The following is a 22,057-nucleotide window of genomic DNA, read 5'->3' as shown; positions in this document are numbered from 1 at the left end:
AATTGACTGGGTTGCTAATTATATTACTGGTGTTACTGGACCACTGGTTCAAAAACGCGCGTGCTCGAATTATCTATTTCATTGCTATGGATTTCAAATGATAGTGTTTGCACTATCAATCCATCACAAGTACAACTCCGACATGCCCATGCACCCCAAAACAAGACAAATCTCCTTCCTGACATCTTTCTTAGCATGAGGTTCAATAGTCCAGATCACTTGCCAGATTTGACATTTCCAAAGCAGTTTTCCAAGAATTTCGATTTTGAAAATGTATTCATGATTAGACCATAGTCCAGATTATTGAAACCACTCATGCTGCCAAGGTTGTAGTGACAGTCTCGCTGATCGTTGAACATCCTACCTCGCAATCTGTGCAAAAATTTGGGTACGCCGTCACTGTGGGCGTAGTAGGGCATAATGTGTTTGGGGCTGGGAAAGTGATTGTGTCAGTCACAGTCTGGATGCACACTGGGCGTGCAGGACAAGAAGTTTCCGATGGACATAAACCTACACATCATAGGTTAGTTCTTTTCACATGTCCAACAATATTACATTTTAAGGTCATATTTCAGCTCTACATACTGGCTGGCGCAATTGTGATGTATGTAAAGCACGAAGTCGACTCCTGGGTTTGGTCAACTTGAGGAGCTGCGAATGCTGCACTGCTAGATTGGAAACGCGAGTTAGTTGGAATATCAACGGTGGTCTGGCTCATACGAAAGGTTGGCTCTCACCTGAGGATCGTTGCCGCTATGAGAGTTTGGAACTTTGCCATTTCGATGTTGGTATCTGATTGAATGTCTGGTTATGGTGGAACGTCCTATGCAAGTCAAATTTTTCGAGTCTTGAAGTGTGTGAGTTATGATGAAGGGATTTTCTGTGGAATAACCCTTTCTTATAGGTACCTCTCTTTCCAATATATGCTAGAAATTCCTCATACATGAGCTGAAGACTTCCCACCCGAAGTGTCTCAGTTGCTACCCGCCTCCTCCTTGTTGGGGGATTCCACCTTGATGTAAATAGCCTGCATAGTGCAATGGATTTACTATAATTTTGGCACCTATCCATAATTGATCCTATGAAGGGGTCTGCACCATGTGCTTATTGATCTCGAGCACGTTCAATCATGAGTATACCAAATTGTTAAGAAGTTCACCTGACAGGTCGATAACAGTTGTATTCATAGGACGGACGATCGACATTGCCACTTCGGGAAAAGATTTACACTGCGGTGTCATCCCCGATTGGTGTGCTCGTTGGCGGTCAGCCTTAACTACTAGATTGAGATAGACATTTGAACTCGTGTCAAGCGCTGGTCTGTTTCGTCTCATATTATACAATTCGGTCATCTGTGTTGTAATTAGCTTTCAGATAATGACTTTACAGGCTGGCAACCCATATCTTCATGCCCCATAGAGAAATTCCCATCTCAAAGCAGTATATACCACGGTCAAGCAGTCGCTCCTTGCCACATCCAGGCCACACTCCTCCAGTCCTCAGAATGAGGATTTGAACGGCGGCTTGTCCAACGGGCTTAACGAAGCCTTTGCTTCACAAAGCACCAGCTCATTGAATCAAAGTCAAAAAATTCTGCCCACCGACTTCACTATTCACGACAGAACAACAGAGGCAGTAGTAATATGCAGTGAACAAAGGGTATCGAGCCAAAGTATCACGCGTTACCAAAAATAGCCCTCTTCCAGGAAGGCAGAAGGTTGATTTCTTCCATCTATGCAGCAAACTAGTAAGTACACTGTTGCCACTTTGAATTCTCGCCAGCTTACTGTCAGCCCTTCTAGGTCTAGTTGTGGCCCAGCCAGCCTTAAAGCCCCCCAAGCTCTATCATTGTTATAAGATAATTTCCCACCGACTACAATATCTCGGATTACCTATAAGTCATTAGAAGACCAAAATCAAATATCAAGCTGACAGAAAATATTTTCGGCTGTCTTGATTCACTCTTGTTTTTGATGGCATAGTATGGCATCACTTGAGCCTCTTTTCTTAGATGATAAGATGCGTTCACTTACCATACCTATGGTATCCAGTTATTCCCCTGGATATTCCATTCGATCTCTTTCCATTAATAACATGCATCCCGTACATTACTCTACATTCAACAACGTCGTCATGTTCTTGAAGTGTCTCGATTTTCCGTGGAAAAATCTCTAGATATTGAAGTGCTCATTCAAATGATGGTCTCGGACAGGCACATTTGTAATCTGATTTGGTAGGTGGTCTCTTGAACTATGTTATACTTCATTCAGCATATCTGAATAGGAGTACTACCAATATGTTAAGTAGCAAAAAAGACCGTCAACAAAGTTTAAGAATATCTGGATCATCGCGCACAGCTTTTCATGACACCAATGAAGTAGTCATCCCAAGTTGTATCCCCGCTTCTTCTCTGTAGACATTCTCTCCTCTTCCTTAATGTTTGACAACCAATTGTTCTATAAAATCATGACTTCCATATATCTCATTTCATAGAAGGTTTATATTTTCTTTCACTCTTGTCTAAAGTTCACTTTTATCACTCTTCACAAGACGCATGGATATTTTTGTTGTCAAAAGCTTCGATCAAAGCTGCTGGTGACCTGGCCGATGTCTTCAGACCACAACAAGACAGCCATACAATCTTAGAATCCAAAATCTCAGGAGCAATTGTTTTTTTTTACCTTTCCTTTCCCACTTCCCTTTTGTCATTCATTTTATTTTCACTCCCAACCACAATAAGAACCATATGCAAAGAAAAGACAAAGGAGACCCGCATTTTGATGCCGGAGAAAATAGCAATCGCAATAATCATCGAGATAACAATTCTTGGGTCAATCTTCGTCGCGCGACTTTTACTCTGCTACATTCACTACAACGAGGTGAATCGAGGAATACTTTTATCCTCTTACTCTTGGCAGTAACAGGTCTTATCTCATCTTCAATCTCAACTAAAATCTAAAATCAGAATTGAAGAAAACAACCACCTAAGTAAAAATCTACAACCGTCAACATGCCGCTACCATCACCAACTACCACTCAATCTCCCCTCACCAGCGCTCTTGCAAAACCAAAAACAAAGGGCAAGATCCACGTCTCCTTCACAGACTGGGTTCTGGGCGGCTCACTCCTCTCCATAAACTCTCCCAGCCCTAATAATGCCGTTGCCGCAGCCACGCGCCAGAGAAATGATAGCCGTATTAGAGCAAGAGCCACGAAGGATAAAAATGGAAGAAACATTGTCATTCTGGAAGATCGGGAACAAGACGGAATGGTGGGAGAAGTGGAAATGCTTGTTGTGAGGAAAGTTAGTAAGAAGAGTGGGCATGAGAGAAGTAGGGGTGGGAGTGCGGGAGAGGTGGTGAGTGTCAAGGCGAAGATTTCAGAGGAGGTATTGGAGACGGTTGTGGAGGAGAGTAAGGAGGAGAAGAAGGCAGAAAGCAAGGAGGAAGTGAAGGATGAGAAGAAGGAAGAAGTGGTTGAGGTTAAGAAAACCGATGGTGATGATAAGGGTGAGCATGTATTGAATTTGCAGAAAGATGGAGAGGTTAAAGAAGAGGGAGTGAAGGTGGTCGAGGAGAAATCTGAGGTGTCGAAGCCAAAGGGTGAAGAGCCCAAAGCTGATGTTACCATCGAAATAGCTGTAGCTTCAATCACCGAAGATCAAGATAAAGACAAGAAAACCGAGCCGGAAGTCGTCATCGTCGAGGTCGAAGTCAGGAAAAAGGAAAAAGAAGATAAAGATAAGGGCAAGGATAAAAAGAAAGATAAAGATGTCAAGGAAACATCCAAAGGCGAGGATAACCCCGAGTCTACTACTAAGCTTGAGGAACGAAGCGCTGATACCACAGTCACAGCCACAGATTCCAAAGAGAAGACCCCTTCTATCTCTGAGGAACCTACCGAAAAGACTGCTGAAGAACCTATCGAGATTAAAGACGACAAGAAGGATGAGAAGGTAGAGCCCGTCGACGAAAATGAATGGACCAAAGAACAAGACTTGAAACTTATGGCCATGAAGAAGGAAAACAAGACCTGGAAGGAAATATCTGGGGAATTATGTACCGGCAAAAAAGAAGTGGTGGCAAGATACAAAGCTTTACAAGAACAAGAAAAGACCGAGGACGAAGAGAAAAAGGCAGAGGTAGAAGAAAAGCCTAAGAATGTCGAGAAGAGAAAGAAAATCAAGTGTACCGCACAAGTCGACAATGAAGATACAGAGGAGGAAATCTACATCTCACCAGATTGTCCTTACCATCAACCCAAATCCAAGACTTCCGCTGCGTCTGCTCCAAAACAAGAAAAGAAGAAGAAGCGCAAGTCTTATGGAGAACTTGATAAAGATAGAGATGATGAGGATGAGGAACAGGAAGAACGTATGCAGGGAAATGGTCATGGAAATCAGCAGGGGCATCTTCGACCGGATAAGATATGGTCAGCGGAAGATTGCGAAACTTTGGAGTATCTGATGGAGAAACATAGGAGTACACAATGGTTACAATTGCAAGCTGGGTTCTTTAATTATACTGGGAGAATGGTTAAGGCTGAGTTTATTGAGAGAAAGTTTAGGAAGGATGGACTTGCTTGATCGCGGGTGGTTGGTAGGCAATGTCTCAAACGGAGATAGATGGAGGTCGATTCTATTTGGTTTGATTTGGGTGGTTTATTTTGGAGGGAAATCCACATTGAGATTGGAATGCGAGTTTTTGATATATTTTTGCATCGATTATTGGTCTTGATGTCGTTTTTACATGATCTAGGGGTGATGTTGAGGAGGGGATGGGGATCAGCTGCCTCATTTTGAAATGCTGAGCATATGGGATATTGAAGATCATTTGTTCATGAGCTTTTTCTTTGTTCAGCATTTCTGACTTAAGGCTTGGTCTCGTGTGCCAGTTCCTGCTTTTAATGGATGGTAATAGGAAGAGCACGAGGCGTTGCGAAAGCTTTGGTTGGTATGGCCAAGATTGGGAGGGTGTAGATGCGTGCACGTTTACTTGGCCAAGAGAATTCCGCAGTTAGAGTACATAGTTTTGAGGTCATGAGACAACTTATTCAGATAGTCATTTTGCAATCTCTGATGCTATTTTGTGTTTTGCAAAAAATTACTTGTGAACTGCAGCTGATTCGAACAACCCCTTGGGATTTCCCATTGCTGGAATCTCCGAAAACATCACAACATACGTCGAAAGGCTCCTAGCGGTAACCGGGAAGAGGAGGTGTCTTTGTTACTACAGCGACAATTATGTAGACCCACAGTCGAACCTGTTTAGTCAAGTCTGAGTCCAATTCTTTTCATAATCATGGCAATTGCAAAATCCCATTAATCGTCAAGAATCAATATATGACGTTTAGCGATATCCCCCACATCTTGGCAACCTCCCCCCTTCTCCTTCCATCACGAAATTTTGATATCTTTTACAATACATATTCCTAATTACCAAAAAATCTCATCTCAAGTCATAGAATACAAAATAAATACAACCGTCTTCCACTTATTGACTTGTAAAAATCTCTCACGACCCCAGGAAACCTCCACATACCAGTTTCAATATATCGAACATTCGAGACCAGATAACAAAATTAACCTTCGCCAAGAAGTGAAAAAACCGTCATCGACGAAACCAGGCAGCTTTACTTGAGTAAATCAACTAAAGAATGCGCTACGGGCCCGTTATTTCGTGCATGTGCTATTAATCCTAGCTAGTATGTGTAGTTAGTCTCTTAAGTGGAATACTAAAACCTCGATATGGATTTTATTGGTGGAGGGGTTGAACTACTAGAAGTAATGATGAACTTTGAATTGAGGGAATATGGAATTCTGGAGCTTGAATGGGGCTTTACATTAAAATCGCATTGATTCGTGCCATGCTATACTATACTATGCCATAGAAGGGTAAGTTCTCTAAAACCAGAACTGGACCAGCAGAATCAAAAATTGGTGGGCTAGCTCCTATGTAACAGATAGAATATCCATCTCTACCTCTCTCCCATCTCCCGCCTTCATCCAAAACACAATCCGGACTTCTCTCATCAAGTATACTATCGTTTACACACATGCAAACACACACATACAAATATAGATTTCTTGATTTTTAATCTTAATTCTCAATATCTTCGACACCGAAATGTCTATGGTGCTCATCAATATGGCGATGCTGGAAGCAAGTTCTAAGCCAAGAGGGAGTGGTCAACAAGGAAAAGATGAACAAAAGCAAGGTTTCCTTCAAGAGAACAGTAAGAATTCTAGTAGCAAATCAAGAAGATGAAAAGTGACTCATGCATACTAGCTTGCGAGAAGAACTCCGAGAAGGTTCATGAGAAACCGGCCAAAGAATCGATGTTTTCAATATTCGAATTCCCAAAGTCAGAGCCAAATTTGAATGCACAGGAGAAGAAAGTCGAGAAAGAGAAGAAAAAAGAGATTGAGAGAAAGATCAAGGAAAATGAGAGAATCGAGAAAGAAAAGAAAGATAATAAGAGGAAGATGGACAAGAAGATCAAAGACGAGGAGAAAAGAATGGCGAAGGAGAAAAAGAGAGAGATGGACAAGAAGATTCAAGAGGACAAGAAAAAAGAGAAGGAGAGAATAAATATTGAAAAAAGAAGATTGAAAATGAAATAAGCCAAGTTAAGGTCGAGTACAAAGAGAGGCAGAAGAGAAATGATTTGGCAAGAGCAGAATTCAGACGAGTACAAGCGGAACAAGCGAAATTATATCCTTCATCGCGAGATGGTCAAGCGCGTCGCGAGACTTACATAAGCTTGCAGCAAGAATGGCGTTATCGTGATGAAAGGGCGAAGTACGAGAAAGATCATCGGATAGAACAGTTGAAGTCCAACTTGAAGGCACTGGACTTGCAATTGACAGTGTCAGGAGGAGAGATATTACGATTACACCAGTTGAAAGAAGAGGATGAAATATCCAAGGAGCAAGCAAGAGAACGATTGAGGAAATCCACAGAGGCCAGAAAATCTGCAGCGCAAGCCAGACAAACTACACAATCCGGCAAAGAAGAACCCACTAAGAAATGCATCTTACCCGTCGTCTCCCAAGAAGTCAACTCTTCTATGGAAGACAATCCCTTTTATCTGCCTGGCGAGTTCAAGTATCAGCAGATGGGAGAATGGGATTCCGACACCTGCAAGGAGTGGATCTATGATTCTCTTGAGAATGGCCTTACAAGCCTTGAGCTACAGCAGTTATTCTTCAAATTAATAAATATGCCACGTATTGGTGGAAAACGCATGTTTGGGGCAACGGAAGAGGAGTGGGTTGAGTGGTTGGCTACTCATGGTCTACTGATCCATGACAAGTTGCAGAGGATCGCCGAAGTGAGGAAGGTGGACATGTAGAAAGGGAAAGAGGGTGTCTATAGAAGCGGAAGAGGAAGCGGTTATAAAATGATGTTATGGAGCCCGATAGTATACCGAAAGAAATGTGAAAAACAATCAGACAGAGAGGACTGCTCGCTTGAACAGGCCACCTATAGATATACTGTAGATACATCATATAGTTGACAACACAATCTGAAGGTCAATAGCAGCGGTTTTGATCTCCTCTTAAAAGTAGAAATCTAAGCTGTGAAGATATCGTCCGCTGTTTGTTCCCATCCATAATTATGGTGAGTTTACTTGTGAGCTTTTTAGACACCAGTAATCAGTACCATTTGCCCATTCGTCATGGAGTATTAACCTATACCGACCCAGCCCATTCCGGTCTTTTGCAGCCTGCTTAAACAAAATCAATATACTAACACATAAACAAGTATTTACACCATGAAGTTGAATTTATACCACTCTATCACTGTTCCAACAAATTCTGAATCATCCCAAAGCTTTCTGGATCAAACTCTTACTGGTGTCGCTCATCGGTATCTGCAAGGCCAAACGGTGTCCTTCCTCGCTCATCTTCCCCCAAGTCTTTCTCAAAATTGAGATGATTTTCTCTTCATCATGACCCTTCTCAAAAGCATCAAACTGATCATCCAGAAACACTAGACAAGCAACATCCTCCAAGATCTGCGTCTCCTCATTTTTCTTCAAATCCTCTTTCCTTATCAATCTAGCCACTTCTTCCGCTTCCTCACTTGTAAAATTGCAGCCGACACATATCGCAGACGCAAGATCAGCCTGCCGTTTCTTGAGAAAGGTCCTCCAATTCAGATACCCGGGCTTGGTCATCGGGTAGGAAGATCGTGGTACTTCCCAGCGACGAAAATGCTGTGCTCGGATAGCAACTTTGAGGATGGGGGAAGCATTGGGAGCGCGGAGAGAGAGATAATGTGTCATTTTCTGGGCATAGTGAAGCTCGTATGGTATACTCTCGCCATTTATTGTGCTGATAGTTGGATCTAAAGCATGAGCTTCATCAATCAAAGTGATTGCAGCTTCGTAATTTTCCGCCGCCATTGTGTGGGATGTTTGGTGCTTGTGGCTTGTTTGACGTTCTGAACAAGCTCTGGAGAGAGTATCTGAAGAAAGGCGGAAGCAATCCGAAGTTCGTTTCGATAGACAAGCCGAGTTTGAGTAGTCTTCCTATTGATGTGAAGGTAGGTATTCCTATCTTCGTTTTGTTTACTTCGTAAAGAGAAGCTGGGAGGAGAAAGCGATAAGAGAACGATAAGGTGCGGGGTGGTAGCGATGAAGAACCAGCCACGTGCCAGCCTATCACCGCAAACACTTACAAATAAGGGATTCCCCATACAATGATGCGTAAGCCACAATAAATCCCAGTCCCGAAAAAGGGTTCAACGATCCTTTCAAGGTGTGGCTTACGCATTGACGTACCGATCATGATAGTCATCAGCCACTCTCAAATTGTAAAGTCACTCATCATTTGCGGTTGCATTTTTTGGATTAAGCTTCATAACAAGACTACTCGCCGACATTACAGGATTTATTTGCGCACCATCGTTCCTTAGCAGTTTCCTAGTTGCTGACATTTGCCAGTAACTTTGCAAGTGTAAACAAGGCACTCAATTGAATATGGGGCTAGTGTTCAAACAATATTGCCAGCACCGGAGAACATCGGACACAGAGGTATCTGTGAATGATGATGAACATGCACACAATTATTTGGCATAGTAGCAAGTACACGTTTCCGCGGGCTTTGGAGAACCAACAGTAAAAGAGCTTGTCTACTCGTATCGTCCGGCCTGGTCGATCGACACAGTATGAGCCGCGCGCTTGAACAGAATGACCAGACTTCGACCGGTTCCCATCTCGCATCCTGCGCTGCAGTGCCGAGTTTCATTTTTGGAGGCATATCATGAGATTCATGTTACATTATCTAAGCGCTTAACGTTTTTCAACTTTGATCCATATCTATGTGAGACCTCTGAGGTGCTGGCACGACCGGTCGTCAGAATTTGAGAGTCGATTGTTATGATAAGTGAAGTTGGAGCCTAGCATTTTACTGGCGATTTTTCTTGTAGAGACGAAAGAACCATTTGAGGTCAAACCACATGGTCGTTAGCAAAGGATGCTTTCGTTTTACCTGAGGGCAGCATAAGACCACATTGAACCTCAACTCTCATGTCAAAGCTTCCCGAGGTCCTACAATATAGACAGTTCTACCCCCAATAACATACGGAAAATGTCCCACTTACAGAAAACTAGTGCTTTATGCGAGAAGGATACAGATGGGGATGCTGTTTCTGATGCCATTTCTGAGCAACATGCACATTATATCGGAGAAGCCGGCCGAGACAATCTCAGGAGCTTTTAAAAAAGGTCATGCCTTAGCTTTATCGCGGTCGCAGGGTCAGGGAGCCCTTGGAGGTAATCATTGCGCCACAGGATCAAGGGACAGAAATGTAATCTGAATGTAAACAGGTCTCTGAGCCTAACTGGAGGACGAATACACAAGAATCGCGGAGCCCAATTTAAAGGTCTTGTTGGAAAAACCTGTGTCTAATATAATGTTAAGTCAGTACACCTTCGCATCTTCCTTTTCGAGCATAATTTATCCGTAACCCCAGTATCTACAGTGTCGAACCGAGTAGCCCCTAGCACTAAATCCTTTCGCCATGCCGTCGCGTGATGATGATGGGGATATTCACTACTCAGAGAAGGCGGGCACTGCCGAGCAGCAGAAGCATGCTACCAGGACTTGTGAGTTACTATGTTCTAACACTATTGAAGCTCTATTGACTGACCGTTGGCATCTGTTAATCATTAGACACTTACAAGAGCTGTCGCCAAGGTGGTAAGGATGATGAAAGCTCTAGAAAATCTGAAAGCAAGATTCGCATTCAAGTTCGAAATGTCTCCTGGAGCCCAATAAGAGCGTCTTTAGTTAGGGAATTAATCGGGAAAATTTATGATAAAGACGAAGCACGGTTGAGAGTCGGCAAGGAAAAACTATTCGATCATATTAACGCGAGCCATACCATGAAGTGGACAGTAGATCAGAGAAATAATATAGCACAACTCTATACATACAATGTCGGTATGTATGATTGAGGCAATTTGCTTCATTACAACGCTTTGCTAACAACTGTCAGACGGGGAAGGGCAATGCCGAAAAGGGCGACACGGAGAACGACTCGGGGAAGTGCGACCCGAAGATCATGATCATCCACAAGGAATATGGATGCAATGTAAGTCAACATCAGCATCTGTAGTGTAAAATGTTGGGTGGCTGATGTTCCCTGAATATATAGATAACACTTTGCTCGGCTCTGGTTATGTTTTTAACACAACGAGTGATCCAAATGCTCGAGAAGACATCTTGAATCAGGCGAGAGAGCTTTTTGTACACAGAAGGCCTCATCCCGAGACTATAGAGGGAGACTGGACATATGTTAAAGAAACTGGAAAAAAATCCAAGCTTGTTGAACGTAAAAATCTCGATCATTGGACCAATCAAACCAAAGTTGATGGTCTGCCTTGGATGGCTAGAGCTGGAACCGAGACAAAAGCCGAGACAAAAACCGAGACAATTGGGAGTGGTGTTACTTTACCATGTGAGTTGCATTTCCAGCGAGCTACACAACTGGAAATCTATCAAGAGGAGTTCGTCTAACACAAATCTTTAGATAAATTCAGAGACTACGACTTGCAGGTCCTGAATGACTGCACAGTAGAATTGGATCTGGTGACCTTGGATATTTTATTTGGCGACTATTTCTCAGTTAGATCAATTGATCCTTATGAAAAAGAAGTAAGCACAATTGGAAACTCTATTAGGCCATAATTTTCATCCCTCCATCTCAACTACTTGATAATGTTATCCCCCTTGATTCTATCATTACCTCTATTAACCAACCAATCTTTTAGTGGATCTATTGGCGAATAACAGAGGGGAGAAATAGAAATGGAAGAACCGACTTTTTTCTTTCAAGCTATTATCCTCGTAAAGAGAAAATGTCGTGTAAGTTCATCTTATATTTCAAAGCGCCAACTGCTTGTCTATATAGTATAAGCGTTTACTGACAAATAGCTAAGACCACACCCCGAGCAACAAGAAAGTTTGGGTTGTCAACAACACCACCACTGGCCAAAGCTACTTAAAGGTGCTTGAGCTACTTAAGACTACCAGGGCGGTCAATGAAATTGTACAGAACGAAAGTCACTGGAAACTTGTTTGGGACCAGGAGAAGGGCCGGCTTACCCTTAAGGAAATCAGTAATGGCAAATCAAAGGAAAATGATACCTCCCGATCCCGCCCCCGCTCTCACTACGAGGGAGCGGAGAGCGTCTATCACTCTAGCAACGAATATCAAACAGGTAGAAGGCCCGAGGTTCGCTCTACTTATAGACGTTCTCCCAGTGTCAGCAGTCGTGGTGGCAGTAACCAGGAAAGAGCCACCGACGACCGGCACAGGGAATATCGACCTCGTAGCAACAGAAGCCTCGCACTCTCAGCGCATGGGAGATATATCGGAAGAGACCAAGACTACATCTACAGTCGCAACCACCACATGGCTCCCACCTCAGGCTCGAGTTCCGGTGTTGAATCAGATGTTGTGGGGCAAGATATCTCCTTTTTCGATCCTCGAACAGCCGAAAATGGGAGTCTAAGCTCAAGTACACGCCGGCACACACAAACACAAACAGAAGAGTCGAAAGAAAGACGCCCAAGAGGTCAAAATCTTAAGAAAGTGGCGAAGTTTTTCAACTCAGATTACAGACAGGAGAGAACACGCAAGAGGAACCTGAGCAGGGAGGAGGAGTGGAAAGAGGATCAGCGGAAAAAGGAAAAGCGGAAAGAGGAAAAGCGGCAAGATGAAATAAAGAAGATGCAAAAGCGGGAAGAGAAAAAGTGGGAAAGGGAACGGACGAGGGAAGATAGGAAGAGGAGAAACAGTGGAGGTCATTCGGATTGGGAATGGAGTTATGGGGATAGAGAGAGGGCTAGGGAACCCTTGGCTCATAGGAAGTTGAAAGTTTCGTTCTCTTATCAGGGGAGTGGTAGAAGAAAGAGGGGAAGTGATGTATGAGTATTTTAAACAGGTTTAGTCTTCTTTTTGCTTTGCTTTGCTTACTTTTGTTGTTATTGTCAGTTTAATTTCTATTCTTTGAAGTTATTGTTGTCTTTGGAATTTTGTAGTTATTTTACCTGTTTCTGTTTCTGTTTCTGTTTCTGTTCTAAATTCTCGAGTAATTGATCCCCCCTCATACTTCAATCTCTTCTTTTCTATGTGTAAGCATACATACTTCACACACTCTACATACATGCATATATACATATAACATACATTTCTTCTTCCTCTCCAAGACAAAATATCTACATGCAGTACTATTCCCGCCTCAAGTTCCCACAGAGTTGAATGGCAAAATTCGATTCGATGAATCTATATACTGGGTAGATTATCGGATATCCAGCTTTTAAAATTTGTATGTGTGCACAAGAGAGTTGATTGGTAATTTTGTGCATAAGTATCTACCTACACACCTACCCATCTACCTACCTACATGTTCACATTCACATCACTGCAACATCTCACTACATTCTAGCTTCTAGATTCTGGAATCTCCAAGTTATCACAAGATCTCATTCCCTCACTCACTTACTCTCCGCATGTAGTACGTGATTTGAGTTATACGCTCAGGTAGAATGGATGTACGATGAGGTGCGTAGGTAGGTACTTTGTTTTCCGTGGAAGTTAGATTTGTAATGCGATACATCTCCAGTGTTTCATAGACCCAGCATCCAGCCAGCTAGTTAGCCAATCATCCATTCAACCACTTTTTCTTCCCAGCAATTTTCTCCAGAGATCTTCTGTGAGTTTCTGCGCTCTCTGGAGGGCGTGTAGGATTATCTATGACCAGATTGTATCGTATCAAATGATATTATATCAGATCGAATCAGCGGGAATGAAAACACATGTAATTGATGTGATGGACGTAGTAGGGAGGGAGGTGATATTGCGTTCCTAGAAGAGTATGGAGATAGATAGATGATGTTTGTTGAGAGCTTGGGGTAGATTTGATGAGGTGGGTGGGTGGTGAGTTTTATTTGTGATTAGTGATGGATGTGTGGATTGTGTTGTACATTTGTGGATGTGAATATAAATGTCAATGTAAATATCATGTCATCCCTCTCCCCTCCCTCCCATCTACCGAAGAACCTAAAGGATAACTACTCACACCATCAGATATCCTCGCGGCTTCCAATTCTAATTCCATAACATAAGACAACATAACATAACATAACCCAGCCTAACCCAACAGCAAGAAACCCACACTACTCTATTCCAAGCGAAGAAACCCCATCAATACGACATCAAAAAACTATTCACACTCTGCAGCGTCGCTCGACTCGGATTTGCATCTGGCATCGAGGTAGAAATCCAAGTTAATCTCTGACGGATGAAATCTTTATTTACCGAAGCTTCTTCTTGTTCTTCTCCGCTCGCACCTTTCAAATCCCCATTCTCGTTGAAATAAAGACACAGCAGAGCAAGCGCAACACCTATCGAGAGATCCTGTCCAGATTCACACGCGATGATGATTTGTATGGATGGATCTGAAGATTTGTTCGCAGAATATGTATTAAGATACTTGAGGAAGAAAGAAGAGATGGTTGGAAGAGCGGCGCGGAGATTCTTACTGCCTATTTTCTTTGCGCCGAGTCCAATGTCCAGACGGGAAGGAGAAGTGTGCCATGTATCTTTCGGGGTGATTTTTGGTGAGAGGACGATGGTGCAGGTACTGGTATTATTGTCTAGAGGTGGAAGCGCATCGAGATTCGAGATGGAGAGACAGGAAGTTGGTTTTACGATGCGGAGTTTATCGTTAGGTCCTGGTGATGAGCTTGTTTGATGTATCAAGGTTTCAATGAGTCCAGGTAGATCTTCTTCCGATGTCTGGAATAGGAGTTCTTGATTTGTCCAGAAAATAAGAGGTGTAAGTCCATGAGCCCAGTTTTCCGTATCGTCACCTGCTCCTTGTATATAACCACCCTCACTGATTTCTCCGCCCGAAACCCTGCGCGAAACGGTGCAGCAAACAACTGGATGGAAGTCTTCAAACACCTGGCTTGTTTCTGAGATTTGAGACTCGGGAGTCACCCAAATGGGTCTGATGGGTTTGTGAATCTTTTCTCGGAAAGATTCAATCGGGAGATTGAGAGTTTGAAATGCTTTCACGAATTGAGGAATCAGATTGGCCATTTGGGCTTGCTCGGAATCGGAAACTACTTGTGGTGGAGCGTAGAGCTTGTGAGCGGTTGGAATATCAGGAAAGAAGACACGGTTTAGTACACAGCACCATATTGGGATTGTTTTGCTTAATGCATCCGGCATACCTTTTCATCATTAGTATACTTGGAGCGAAATATAGAATCTAATAAGTAACTAACGCTTTCCACGCCGAGTAGAATCTACAATGATACATCTGCATGGAGCTTTCAGCCTATACTCTATGAAAACTTTACTTGAGTACAAACCCATCATATTTACCAATGATCTCTAATAAATGTAAATTCAGTCTTCGGGAGCTGAATTTCCAGACTCCAGTGTGACCATCGGTACTTTTGAAGTATGCACTTCCTCCTTTCTTGCTGGGATCAATATACCAGCTACCGCATCTCTCATTTGCTACAAGTGGTCTATGATATGCATTTGCGACCGACTGGGCGAATTCCGCGTCTTCGAGAATTGATCGAAGCCGATTATGTATGGATAAAGTACTTCGTTTGATTTCACCCAGAGTCTTTGAGAAGTTGTGATTTGCTTGCTCATTGAAGACAATATCCGCCACTGTTAAAGGCATTTGAGATATCAGATACTTAGCTGTATGTCGAGGAAACCCAGCTTAGATTTCAATACGTTGGAGGAGCGAGGGGTATCGAATCGTGTATCTCGAAGCTCAAAAATTCTGGTGGGGGTTTCATTAATTTGGGCGGTGAGATGTGGCAAAATTAAAGATTGAATTTCACACAATTCCCAAAGCCGGGAATAAACCCCTCAAAATGTTATTCCCAAACGATGTATTTTGATTCCCAATTCGGATTGATGAGGATTGAAACTCTCGAGGGATTTCATAGATGTGCAACAGTTGGGTTGAGAATGCAGTGTTCACCGCTTCCTGGCAAAGCAATTTCCAACCACATCAGCGCTGAGTGCACAATCCATTTGCCAAGAAGCTACAGCGTTTACCGGACAATGTTTATCTCGGATTTCACCAAATCTTATATTCTAGATCTTGTGCATTGGTTGTACACGCTACACATTTCCGAATAAATTTTCAGTACTAGAGAATGTTGGAATGAAGTTTTGGTCGATCACATCAAGCTCTTGAATCTTAGGATTGGAAAGGATGCTCATAGATTGGTTTCTTTTGGAGGTCATGATTGAATTTGTTGTGCATACTCTCCGTTCACCGGGAGCCCAAATAACCTGACTCGCGCGCCTCGTGCTTGAATTCTTGAATAGCATTGGGTAGATAAGTTTGCTAGATGCTTGACGTCTAAATAGCCAGATGCAGTATCATGAAATTGTGTTGATCATGAAATAAGCGATCTTGTTGTTGGGCTCAGCTTACACTCCCGATGTGGCCACGATGGGAATTGTTTTTGGGAACAGCATATCGTCAGACATGTGTTGTTCGGTTATTAGGTGAGAGGAGATATGATACCATCTACTATGGGGAAAGCGCCAGGTGGAAAATATCCGACCTTGTGCATACCTAGGTAGCTCTAGTATCATGTAGGTAGGGTCTCCTGCATCCGCAAAGGCTCAGCCTAGAATGATGACTAATCTATTGTGCCTGACGAGTGTACCACCAGCTCATGCGATCTTTGACTAGAAAGGGGATGGCGACACATTTAACGGATGGGCTGCCATATAAACATTGTTAGACGAGGTGGATGAGATCAGCGATCTGTGGAGTCCCCTATTCGGCTTCATGCGCGAAAGACTTGGAGATTATGGTACGTCGTGAAGCAATTTGTCGAGCGAGCACAGCATGATATTCCAGAGACGTGACATGTATCGCCAGCTGTCCTCGCTGGAGTTGCTGGATATCAACAAGATCACCTTCGGCTGTTGAGGAGACTACCCCTTCAGCCGCCTGTCGGTAATGTTGAGCTCAACAGTAGAAATTCTGCCCCTTTAATTATCAGAATCGACCGTCACAAGATCAATAAATCAACCTTAAGGTTGGGTTGCATACGCACTGTACCTTACAACTACTGTAGGTGATTGATTTCCCAGCTTGAATGGGCACTCTGCAGCAGCTGGAAAGACGCCCAAGCCATTCTATGGAGTTTGATCAATCCATCACGCATAGCGGTACCGGAAATCAGGATCCGACCAGTACCCTAGTATCAGCGTGGGGGTCCATTTAATTGCAGATGCAAGCAGTTGATCACAAGAGATGAACGCAGAGATTATGAACATATTTTTATCTGATCTTTTGAGGAACATCTTCTCCTAGACACCAAATGTTCCGAGTAGCCGTAAGCGATTAGGTGAAGAGAGAGTTGGGTTGGTTGTGTTTGAAGCGAAGTAGAAGTGAAAGATCTCGGGCCGTCAATGTTATTATCAATGTGGGGAGTGGATGGAGCGAATGGAGAGGAGAGTGGGGTTGTGGGTGGGGACCATTCTCACCGCCAAGGGGTGAAGCTTGGCAGAAAAAGATGCATGGACCAATCAAAGGAAATATTTGTATTAGATGGCTGGGATTAGCGAGTGACGTATATTTTTGCTCTGTGCCGACTGATGAAAGATTTAATACGACCATGGCATCCATGTGCAGTGTGTGCACCAATGCGAGTTTGCGAGATGTGCATGGTGTTGTGGTATTATGGTATGGTGGTATGGTGGTATGCTGGTATGATGGCATGTATGGCGGATACAAGATGAAGAGGCTGTTTGTGTTGAATGTTTCAATATTCAATATTCAATATTTTACCGACAAAATTATACTTTGTGAACGCATGATAACTGTCTACTAGCAGGTATGGGTATGGGCATGAGCATGGGCATGGGTACGGAGTCGAATCAAAAGGTTTGAAGCAAAACTTCATTCATTACTAGCATCTTTCAATCCCTGGCCAAGAGAGCTACTCTGCACACCTACATTATTCATGAGTGAGCACACCTTGGTAAGGAAGAAGGCAAAAGCATCCTTGCCTTCTATCGAGAAAGCATCCAATCACATTGATCAATCTTCCACTTCAGTTCTACGAATATTTGACCTCGTCCTCTTCCTTTCACATACGATACAGACCACAATAATAAATATCATATTCCCCCCCCCCCCCAGAATGACATTGAAACACACACGACCTTTTCCCTTCTCTTCTCTTCTCTTTTCTTCTCTTCCTTCCACTTGGCAAACAAAATAACATTCCCACGCTTCTCCTCCTACGCCGCCATCAATCCGGAGCAAAACTTGCTTTATCACTTAAAATAATTAGAAGTGGAGGCTTCCCAAGGTCTTGGCATCTTGGACTAGAATTAATCGTGTATGGGTAGTGAGAAAGTAAACAACCCTTTCACTCAATCTCTTTGCTTTCTTCCAAACAATAATTTTTTCATTCGACTTCAAAAATAATCATTACCCCCAAAGCAACATCTGCGAACCCTAGCTGCACAATTCTACGTGCTTTCCGATCATTACAAAAGAGGTGTCTGGGAGGAAGAGCAAACATACATTAATAAACGGCGGAGCGGCGACTGGGCGCGACCAGATTTCGAATGCTGCGACATCACGCAATACTCTTGAGGGAATCGACTGATTGGGGTATAACGAGCAGAGGAAATCCAATCGATTGAGCGACAGAAATTTCCCCTCCCCCGCCGTCGACAGTGCCTTTTCGCTAGCACGATATCGTTACCGATACCAATCGATTGCGATTGTTCTAATACATATTCTATACCGATCGACAACCATCTAAGACAGCCAAGATGGCTTGGGATCACCTCTCTATCAATAAGCCGCATTTGGTTTATATAATTTTGGGTGGCTTCACTTCATTGTTTATGCTGTGTTCTTCCTTCATCAAGGAGCGCATGTATATCGGTGAAGCCACTGTTGCCACGATTTGTGGTATTATCTTTGGACCACATGCCGCCAATTTGATCGATCCCGATACTTGGGGCAACACCGATCAAATTACTCTAGAGTTCTCGCGAATTGTCCTTGTCGTTCAATGTTTTGCCGTCGGGGTCGAATTGCCTAGGCATTACATGGAAAAACATTGGAGGAGTGTAGTCTTTCTCTTGTTACCTGTGATGACCTTTGGATGGTTGATCACAAGTCTTTTCATTTGGTGGTTGATCCCGCCGCTAAACTGGCTGCAGGGACTTTGCGTTGCAGCATGTGTGACGGCGACCGATCCTGTACTCGCTAGTTCGGTGGTTGGAAAAGGAAAATTCGCAAAACGAGTACCGAAACATTTGAGAGACCTTCTATCTGCCGAATCAGGGTGTAACGATGGAATGGCATTCCCGTTTATCTACCTTTCTTTATACTTGATTCGATTTCACCTCAATGCGAAGGAAGTTACATTTGATTTCATTGTCATAACAGTTCTTTACGAGTGTGTGTTTGGTGCGATTTACGGTTTCGTTGTCGGTTATATTGGCAGGCACGGAATCAAATACGCAGAAAGACACGATCTAGTCGACAGAGAGAGTTTTCTCGTGTTCTACTTCGTCCTTGCTCTATTCTGTGCAGGGTCAGGGAGTATCCTTGGAGTTGATGATCTCCTTGTCGGCTTCGCGGCTGGCGTGGGTTTCTCAAACGACGGTTGGTTTACCCAGAAAACAGAAGAATCTCATGTTTCCAACGTCATAGATCTCCTTATCAATTTGGCATATTTTGTTTACCTTGGTACAATTATTCCGTGGGAACAGTACAACGATGCAGAAATTGGAACTTCACCATGGAGGCTCGCTGTCATCGCTATCTTGGTCATTTTCTTTCGACGAATACCAGTCATGATGGCACTCAAACCTCTGATACCCGACATAAAAACTTGGCGAGAGGCTCTGTTTGCTGGTCACTTCGGGCCTATTGGAGTGGGTGCTATCTTTGTTGCTATTCTTGCGAGGGCCGAGCTCGAGACTGACAGTACAACTCCGTTAACTGATTATCCTGACCGAGATGCACCGAACTGGGAATTGGTAACGGTAATTTGGCCAATTGTAACCTTTCTTGTCATTTCCTCTATTATCGTGCATGGATCCTCTATTGCCGTCTTTACCCTAGGCAAACATATCAATACCCTGACACTCACAATGTCATACACCCAAGCTGGGGACGATGGACCCTCTTGGATGAATCGTCTCCCTCGTATCTCATCAATTTCGAGATCTCAAGCTAAGACAGCAGGCTCGGAGACTGATGGCGAGGATATGAGATTGGATGAGTTACCACCAGGTACCCTGCCACCCGCAGGAGGAATTCCCGGAGGCTTCTTGCGCCGTCAAAAGGAGGAGGACAATCCAAGTCGCGCCAACAGTCGTCCTTCGTCGATAATTCCGCGACGCAGAAAGAAGAAGTGGGACGATGGAGTAGGACCAGGTGGTCCTATCAGCGAGTCGGCCATTTATCCTGCCCGAAGAAGTCGCGACTACTCAACTGGTCATACATCTGATACATTAACGCCCGGCGGATCTTCGCCCGACAACGAGAAAGCGAACATTGATGACGAGTCAAATGAAGGTGAACTTGGAGAAGTCCAACACGATCCGGAGATGGAAGAAATCATGCATCGTGGCGAGAAGCAAAAGCGAAACGATGAGCACATGTCAGACGCCCAACGAAATCCTGACAAGGCGGAAGTGTATGACGAAGGTGACCATATCATAATCGAAAATGAAGACGGTGATGTATTGAAAACCCTCAAAAGTCCAGGAGCTGGGACCCCCAAGGAAGAATTTGAGAATCTCGAAAATGAAATCAAGCAAGGGCCAGAGAAAGCCTACAAAAAGTTTGGCAAGATCATGGGTGTTTGGAGGAACAAGGACGAGGCCAAGGAACATGGCGGAGGAGAAGGCTCCAAGGGGAAGAAAGGAAAGGAGCCTCGCAAGACTCGAGGTCCAGCACTTGCTTACCAGTATGGTAGATCTGTAAGACCATCTTTTCCCCTTTAGGTCGATACGATCAAGTCACTAACACGAATTCATAGATTATTGTCGAAGATGAAGACGGAGAGGTCGTCAAGACATACGAATTACCTCCCGACCCCAACAGCAAAGCCCCTAAGTCCGGCGAATCTAATGCTGTTCGCCAAGGAATACAGCGTATGGGTACATGGACAGGACTTGGTGGTAACAAGGTAGACAACTCTACCAAAACAGATGCTACAAGCGCAGAACCGGTCCGACAAGGCATTACTCGAATGGGCACATGGAATTTCGGCAAGAACACACCAAATACTGAAAACAAAGAAGCTGAAGAAGAAGATGATGATCGTCGTATTCGATTCACTATTGGAGGAGCAGGACGCCGTCTAACTAAGGAAGATTTCTTGAAAGAAATTCAAGGTTTAGACCCTAAAGCAAGATGTGAGATTGTCGAAGAAAGCGATGCACCCAGGGCGATGAAGGACTTGGCAAAGAGAGACGCCAGTGATAAAACACAAGGGAGCTCCCGGTTGTTTGAAGCTGAAAATACGCAACTTGCTGCTGGTGCGCAAACTGCACGAGTGGTTGGAAAACAAATGGCCAAGGCACAGGGCGCGAAAATTGACGCAATTAAAGAAAGCAGTGCAACAGGAAGCAGCAAGAACGAAGTGCCTGAGACGGCTGCAGAAAGGAGAAGAAGACACGATGCTTTGAAAGGAGTAGAGGAAGATGAAGAGACAGATGAAGCTAGAGGGCGAGGAAGGGGACGTGGACGCTCTCCTAGTCGTGGCAGTAACGGTCCAGAAGAGAAAGAAACGCCAGCAGAAAAGCGAAGACGGGAAGCAGCTCTTGGAGAAAGCGTACAGAGCGATAGTGATGATGACGATACTCCGAGAGTGCCACCACCAGCTGTACGCAGCAGGGGCATTAGATTTGCGCAGAGTCCTGTGAGAGGAAAGAAGTAGTTATGGATATATTATGTACATGCCGGTGGATTTTTAATGTTTTTCCAAAGGCGTTGATCTCATGTTACCATATTGTTGGGGAAGAGATCACGGCTATACTTGATAATGTTGCTACGAAAATTTTGAGATGATACCTACGTAGATGAGCAAACTAGCATTTTCGGAATCATGATTGTTGGGTGTTGGGTAATTTTGAATGGGTGGTCATACATAGCATATGGATTAATGTCATAGAATGGTAGAATATTGATTAGATTGATAGTCATGGGTGATGTGCCAAAAAATGTGATCGACTATGACTTGTATTTGTGTTACTATTGTTATTGTTACTGTTACTATGTGGATGTGGTCGGTCTTAATTTGAGGTTATACTCGGAGTGATGATAATGGTTGAATGACGTGGACAACGCAGTTACCGTGTGAATGGGAGGGGGTTTCTAGGTAGGTATCTAGTAATCTTTATTGTGACTCTACAGAGTATTCTATCCATTGTTATTTACGATACATTTCATCCATTAGATTCGATATCTTTTTGAAAAATTTCGACGAAAGTTTGTTGTCGTCATT

General features: G+C 43.6%; 9 protein-coding genes across 9 annotated transcripts; 4 read left to right on the top strand and 5 right to left on the bottom strand.

Annotated features, from left to right (window-relative positions):
• Positions 1–313: 313 nt before the first annotated feature.
• Bfra_006404 (uncharacterized protein) lies at positions 314–778 on the bottom strand (the record flags this gene model as incomplete). The annotated part of the gene is made up of 3 exons (XM_037336777.1): positions 314–510; positions 586–668; positions 738–778. 3 exons carry the CDS (start codon positions 776–778, stop codon positions 314–316), a joined length of 321 nt encoding a protein of 106 aa, XP_037198143.1.
• A 349-nt stretch (positions 779–1,127) lies between these two features.
• On the bottom strand, positions 1,128–1,334 carry Bfra_006403 (uncharacterized protein; the record flags this gene model as incomplete). The annotated part of the gene is made up of 2 exons (XM_037336776.1): positions 1,128–1,279; positions 1,304–1,334. The coding sequence occupies 2 exons, from the start codon at positions 1,332–1,334 to the stop codon at positions 1,128–1,130; spliced, it is 183 nt and encodes a 60-aa protein (XP_037198142.1).
• A 1,676-nt stretch (positions 1,335–3,010) lies between these two features.
• On the top strand, positions 3,011–4,585 carry Bfra_006402 (uncharacterized protein; the record flags this gene model as incomplete). The annotated part of the gene is made up of 1 exon (XM_037336775.1): positions 3,011–4,585. The coding sequence occupies one exon, from the start codon at positions 3,011–3,013 to the stop codon at positions 4,583–4,585; it is 1,575 nt and encodes a 524-aa protein (XP_037198141.1).
• A 1,561-nt stretch (positions 4,586–6,146) lies between these two features.
• Positions 6,147–7,353, top strand: Bfra_006401 (uncharacterized protein; the record flags this gene model as incomplete). The annotated part of the gene is made up of 3 exons (XM_037336774.1): positions 6,147–6,234; positions 6,288–6,520; positions 6,607–7,353. 3 exons carry the CDS (start codon positions 6,147–6,149, stop codon positions 7,351–7,353), a joined length of 1,068 nt encoding a protein of 355 aa, XP_037198140.1.
• A 471-nt stretch (positions 7,354–7,824) lies between these two features.
• Positions 7,825–8,409, bottom strand: Bfra_006400 (putative glutamyl-trna synthetase protein; the record flags this gene model as incomplete). Its single annotated transcript, XM_037336773.1, has 1 exon — positions 7,825–8,409. One exon carries the CDS (start codon positions 8,407–8,409, stop codon positions 7,825–7,827), a length of 585 nt encoding a protein of 194 aa, XP_037198139.1.
• Positions 8,410–8,825: 416 nt separating this feature from the next.
• Bfra_006399 (uncharacterized protein) lies at positions 8,826–9,253 on the bottom strand (the record flags this gene model as incomplete). The annotated part of the gene is made up of 2 exons (XM_037336772.1): positions 8,826–8,935; positions 9,070–9,253. 2 exons carry the CDS (start codon positions 9,251–9,253, stop codon positions 8,826–8,828), a joined length of 294 nt encoding a protein of 97 aa, XP_037198138.1.
• Positions 9,254–10,028: 775 nt separating this feature from the next.
• Positions 10,029–12,443, top strand: Bfra_006398 (uncharacterized protein; the record flags this gene model as incomplete). Its single annotated transcript, XM_037336771.1, has 7 exons — positions 10,029–10,113; positions 10,181–10,450; positions 10,506–10,601; positions 10,665–10,967; positions 11,040–11,164; positions 11,281–11,374; positions 11,449–12,443. The coding sequence occupies 7 exons, from the start codon at positions 10,029–10,031 to the stop codon at positions 12,441–12,443; spliced, it is 1,968 nt and encodes a 655-aa protein (XP_037198137.1).
• A 1,275-nt stretch (positions 12,444–13,718) lies between these two features.
• Bfra_006397 (putative initiator trna phosphoribosyl transferase protein) lies at positions 13,719–15,219 on the bottom strand (the record flags this gene model as incomplete). Its single annotated transcript, XM_037336770.1, has 3 exons — positions 13,719–14,752; positions 14,807–14,841; positions 14,894–15,219. The coding sequence occupies 3 exons, from the start codon at positions 15,217–15,219 to the stop codon at positions 13,719–13,721; spliced, it is 1,395 nt and encodes a 464-aa protein (XP_037198136.1).
• A 3,140-nt stretch (positions 15,220–18,359) lies between these two features.
• On the top strand, positions 18,360–21,490 carry Bfra_006396 (putative na(+) h(+) antiporter 2 protein; the record flags this gene model as incomplete). Its single annotated transcript, XM_037336769.1, has 2 exons — positions 18,360–20,528; positions 20,588–21,490. The coding sequence occupies 2 exons, from the start codon at positions 18,360–18,362 to the stop codon at positions 21,488–21,490; spliced, it is 3,072 nt and encodes a 1,023-aa protein (XP_037198135.1).
• Positions 21,491–22,057: the final 567 nt, after the last annotated feature.

This window comes from Botrytis fragariae (assembly GCF_013461495.1).
Source record: "Botrytis fragariae strain BVB16 chromosome Unknown tig00000000, whole genome shotgun sequence".
Lineage (NCBI taxonomy): Eukaryota > Fungi > Ascomycota > Leotiomycetes > Helotiales > Sclerotiniaceae > Botrytis > Botrytis fragariae.
The sequence above is the reverse complement of the archived record's forward strand: the minus strand, read 5'-3'. Positions and strand labels throughout refer to the sequence as shown.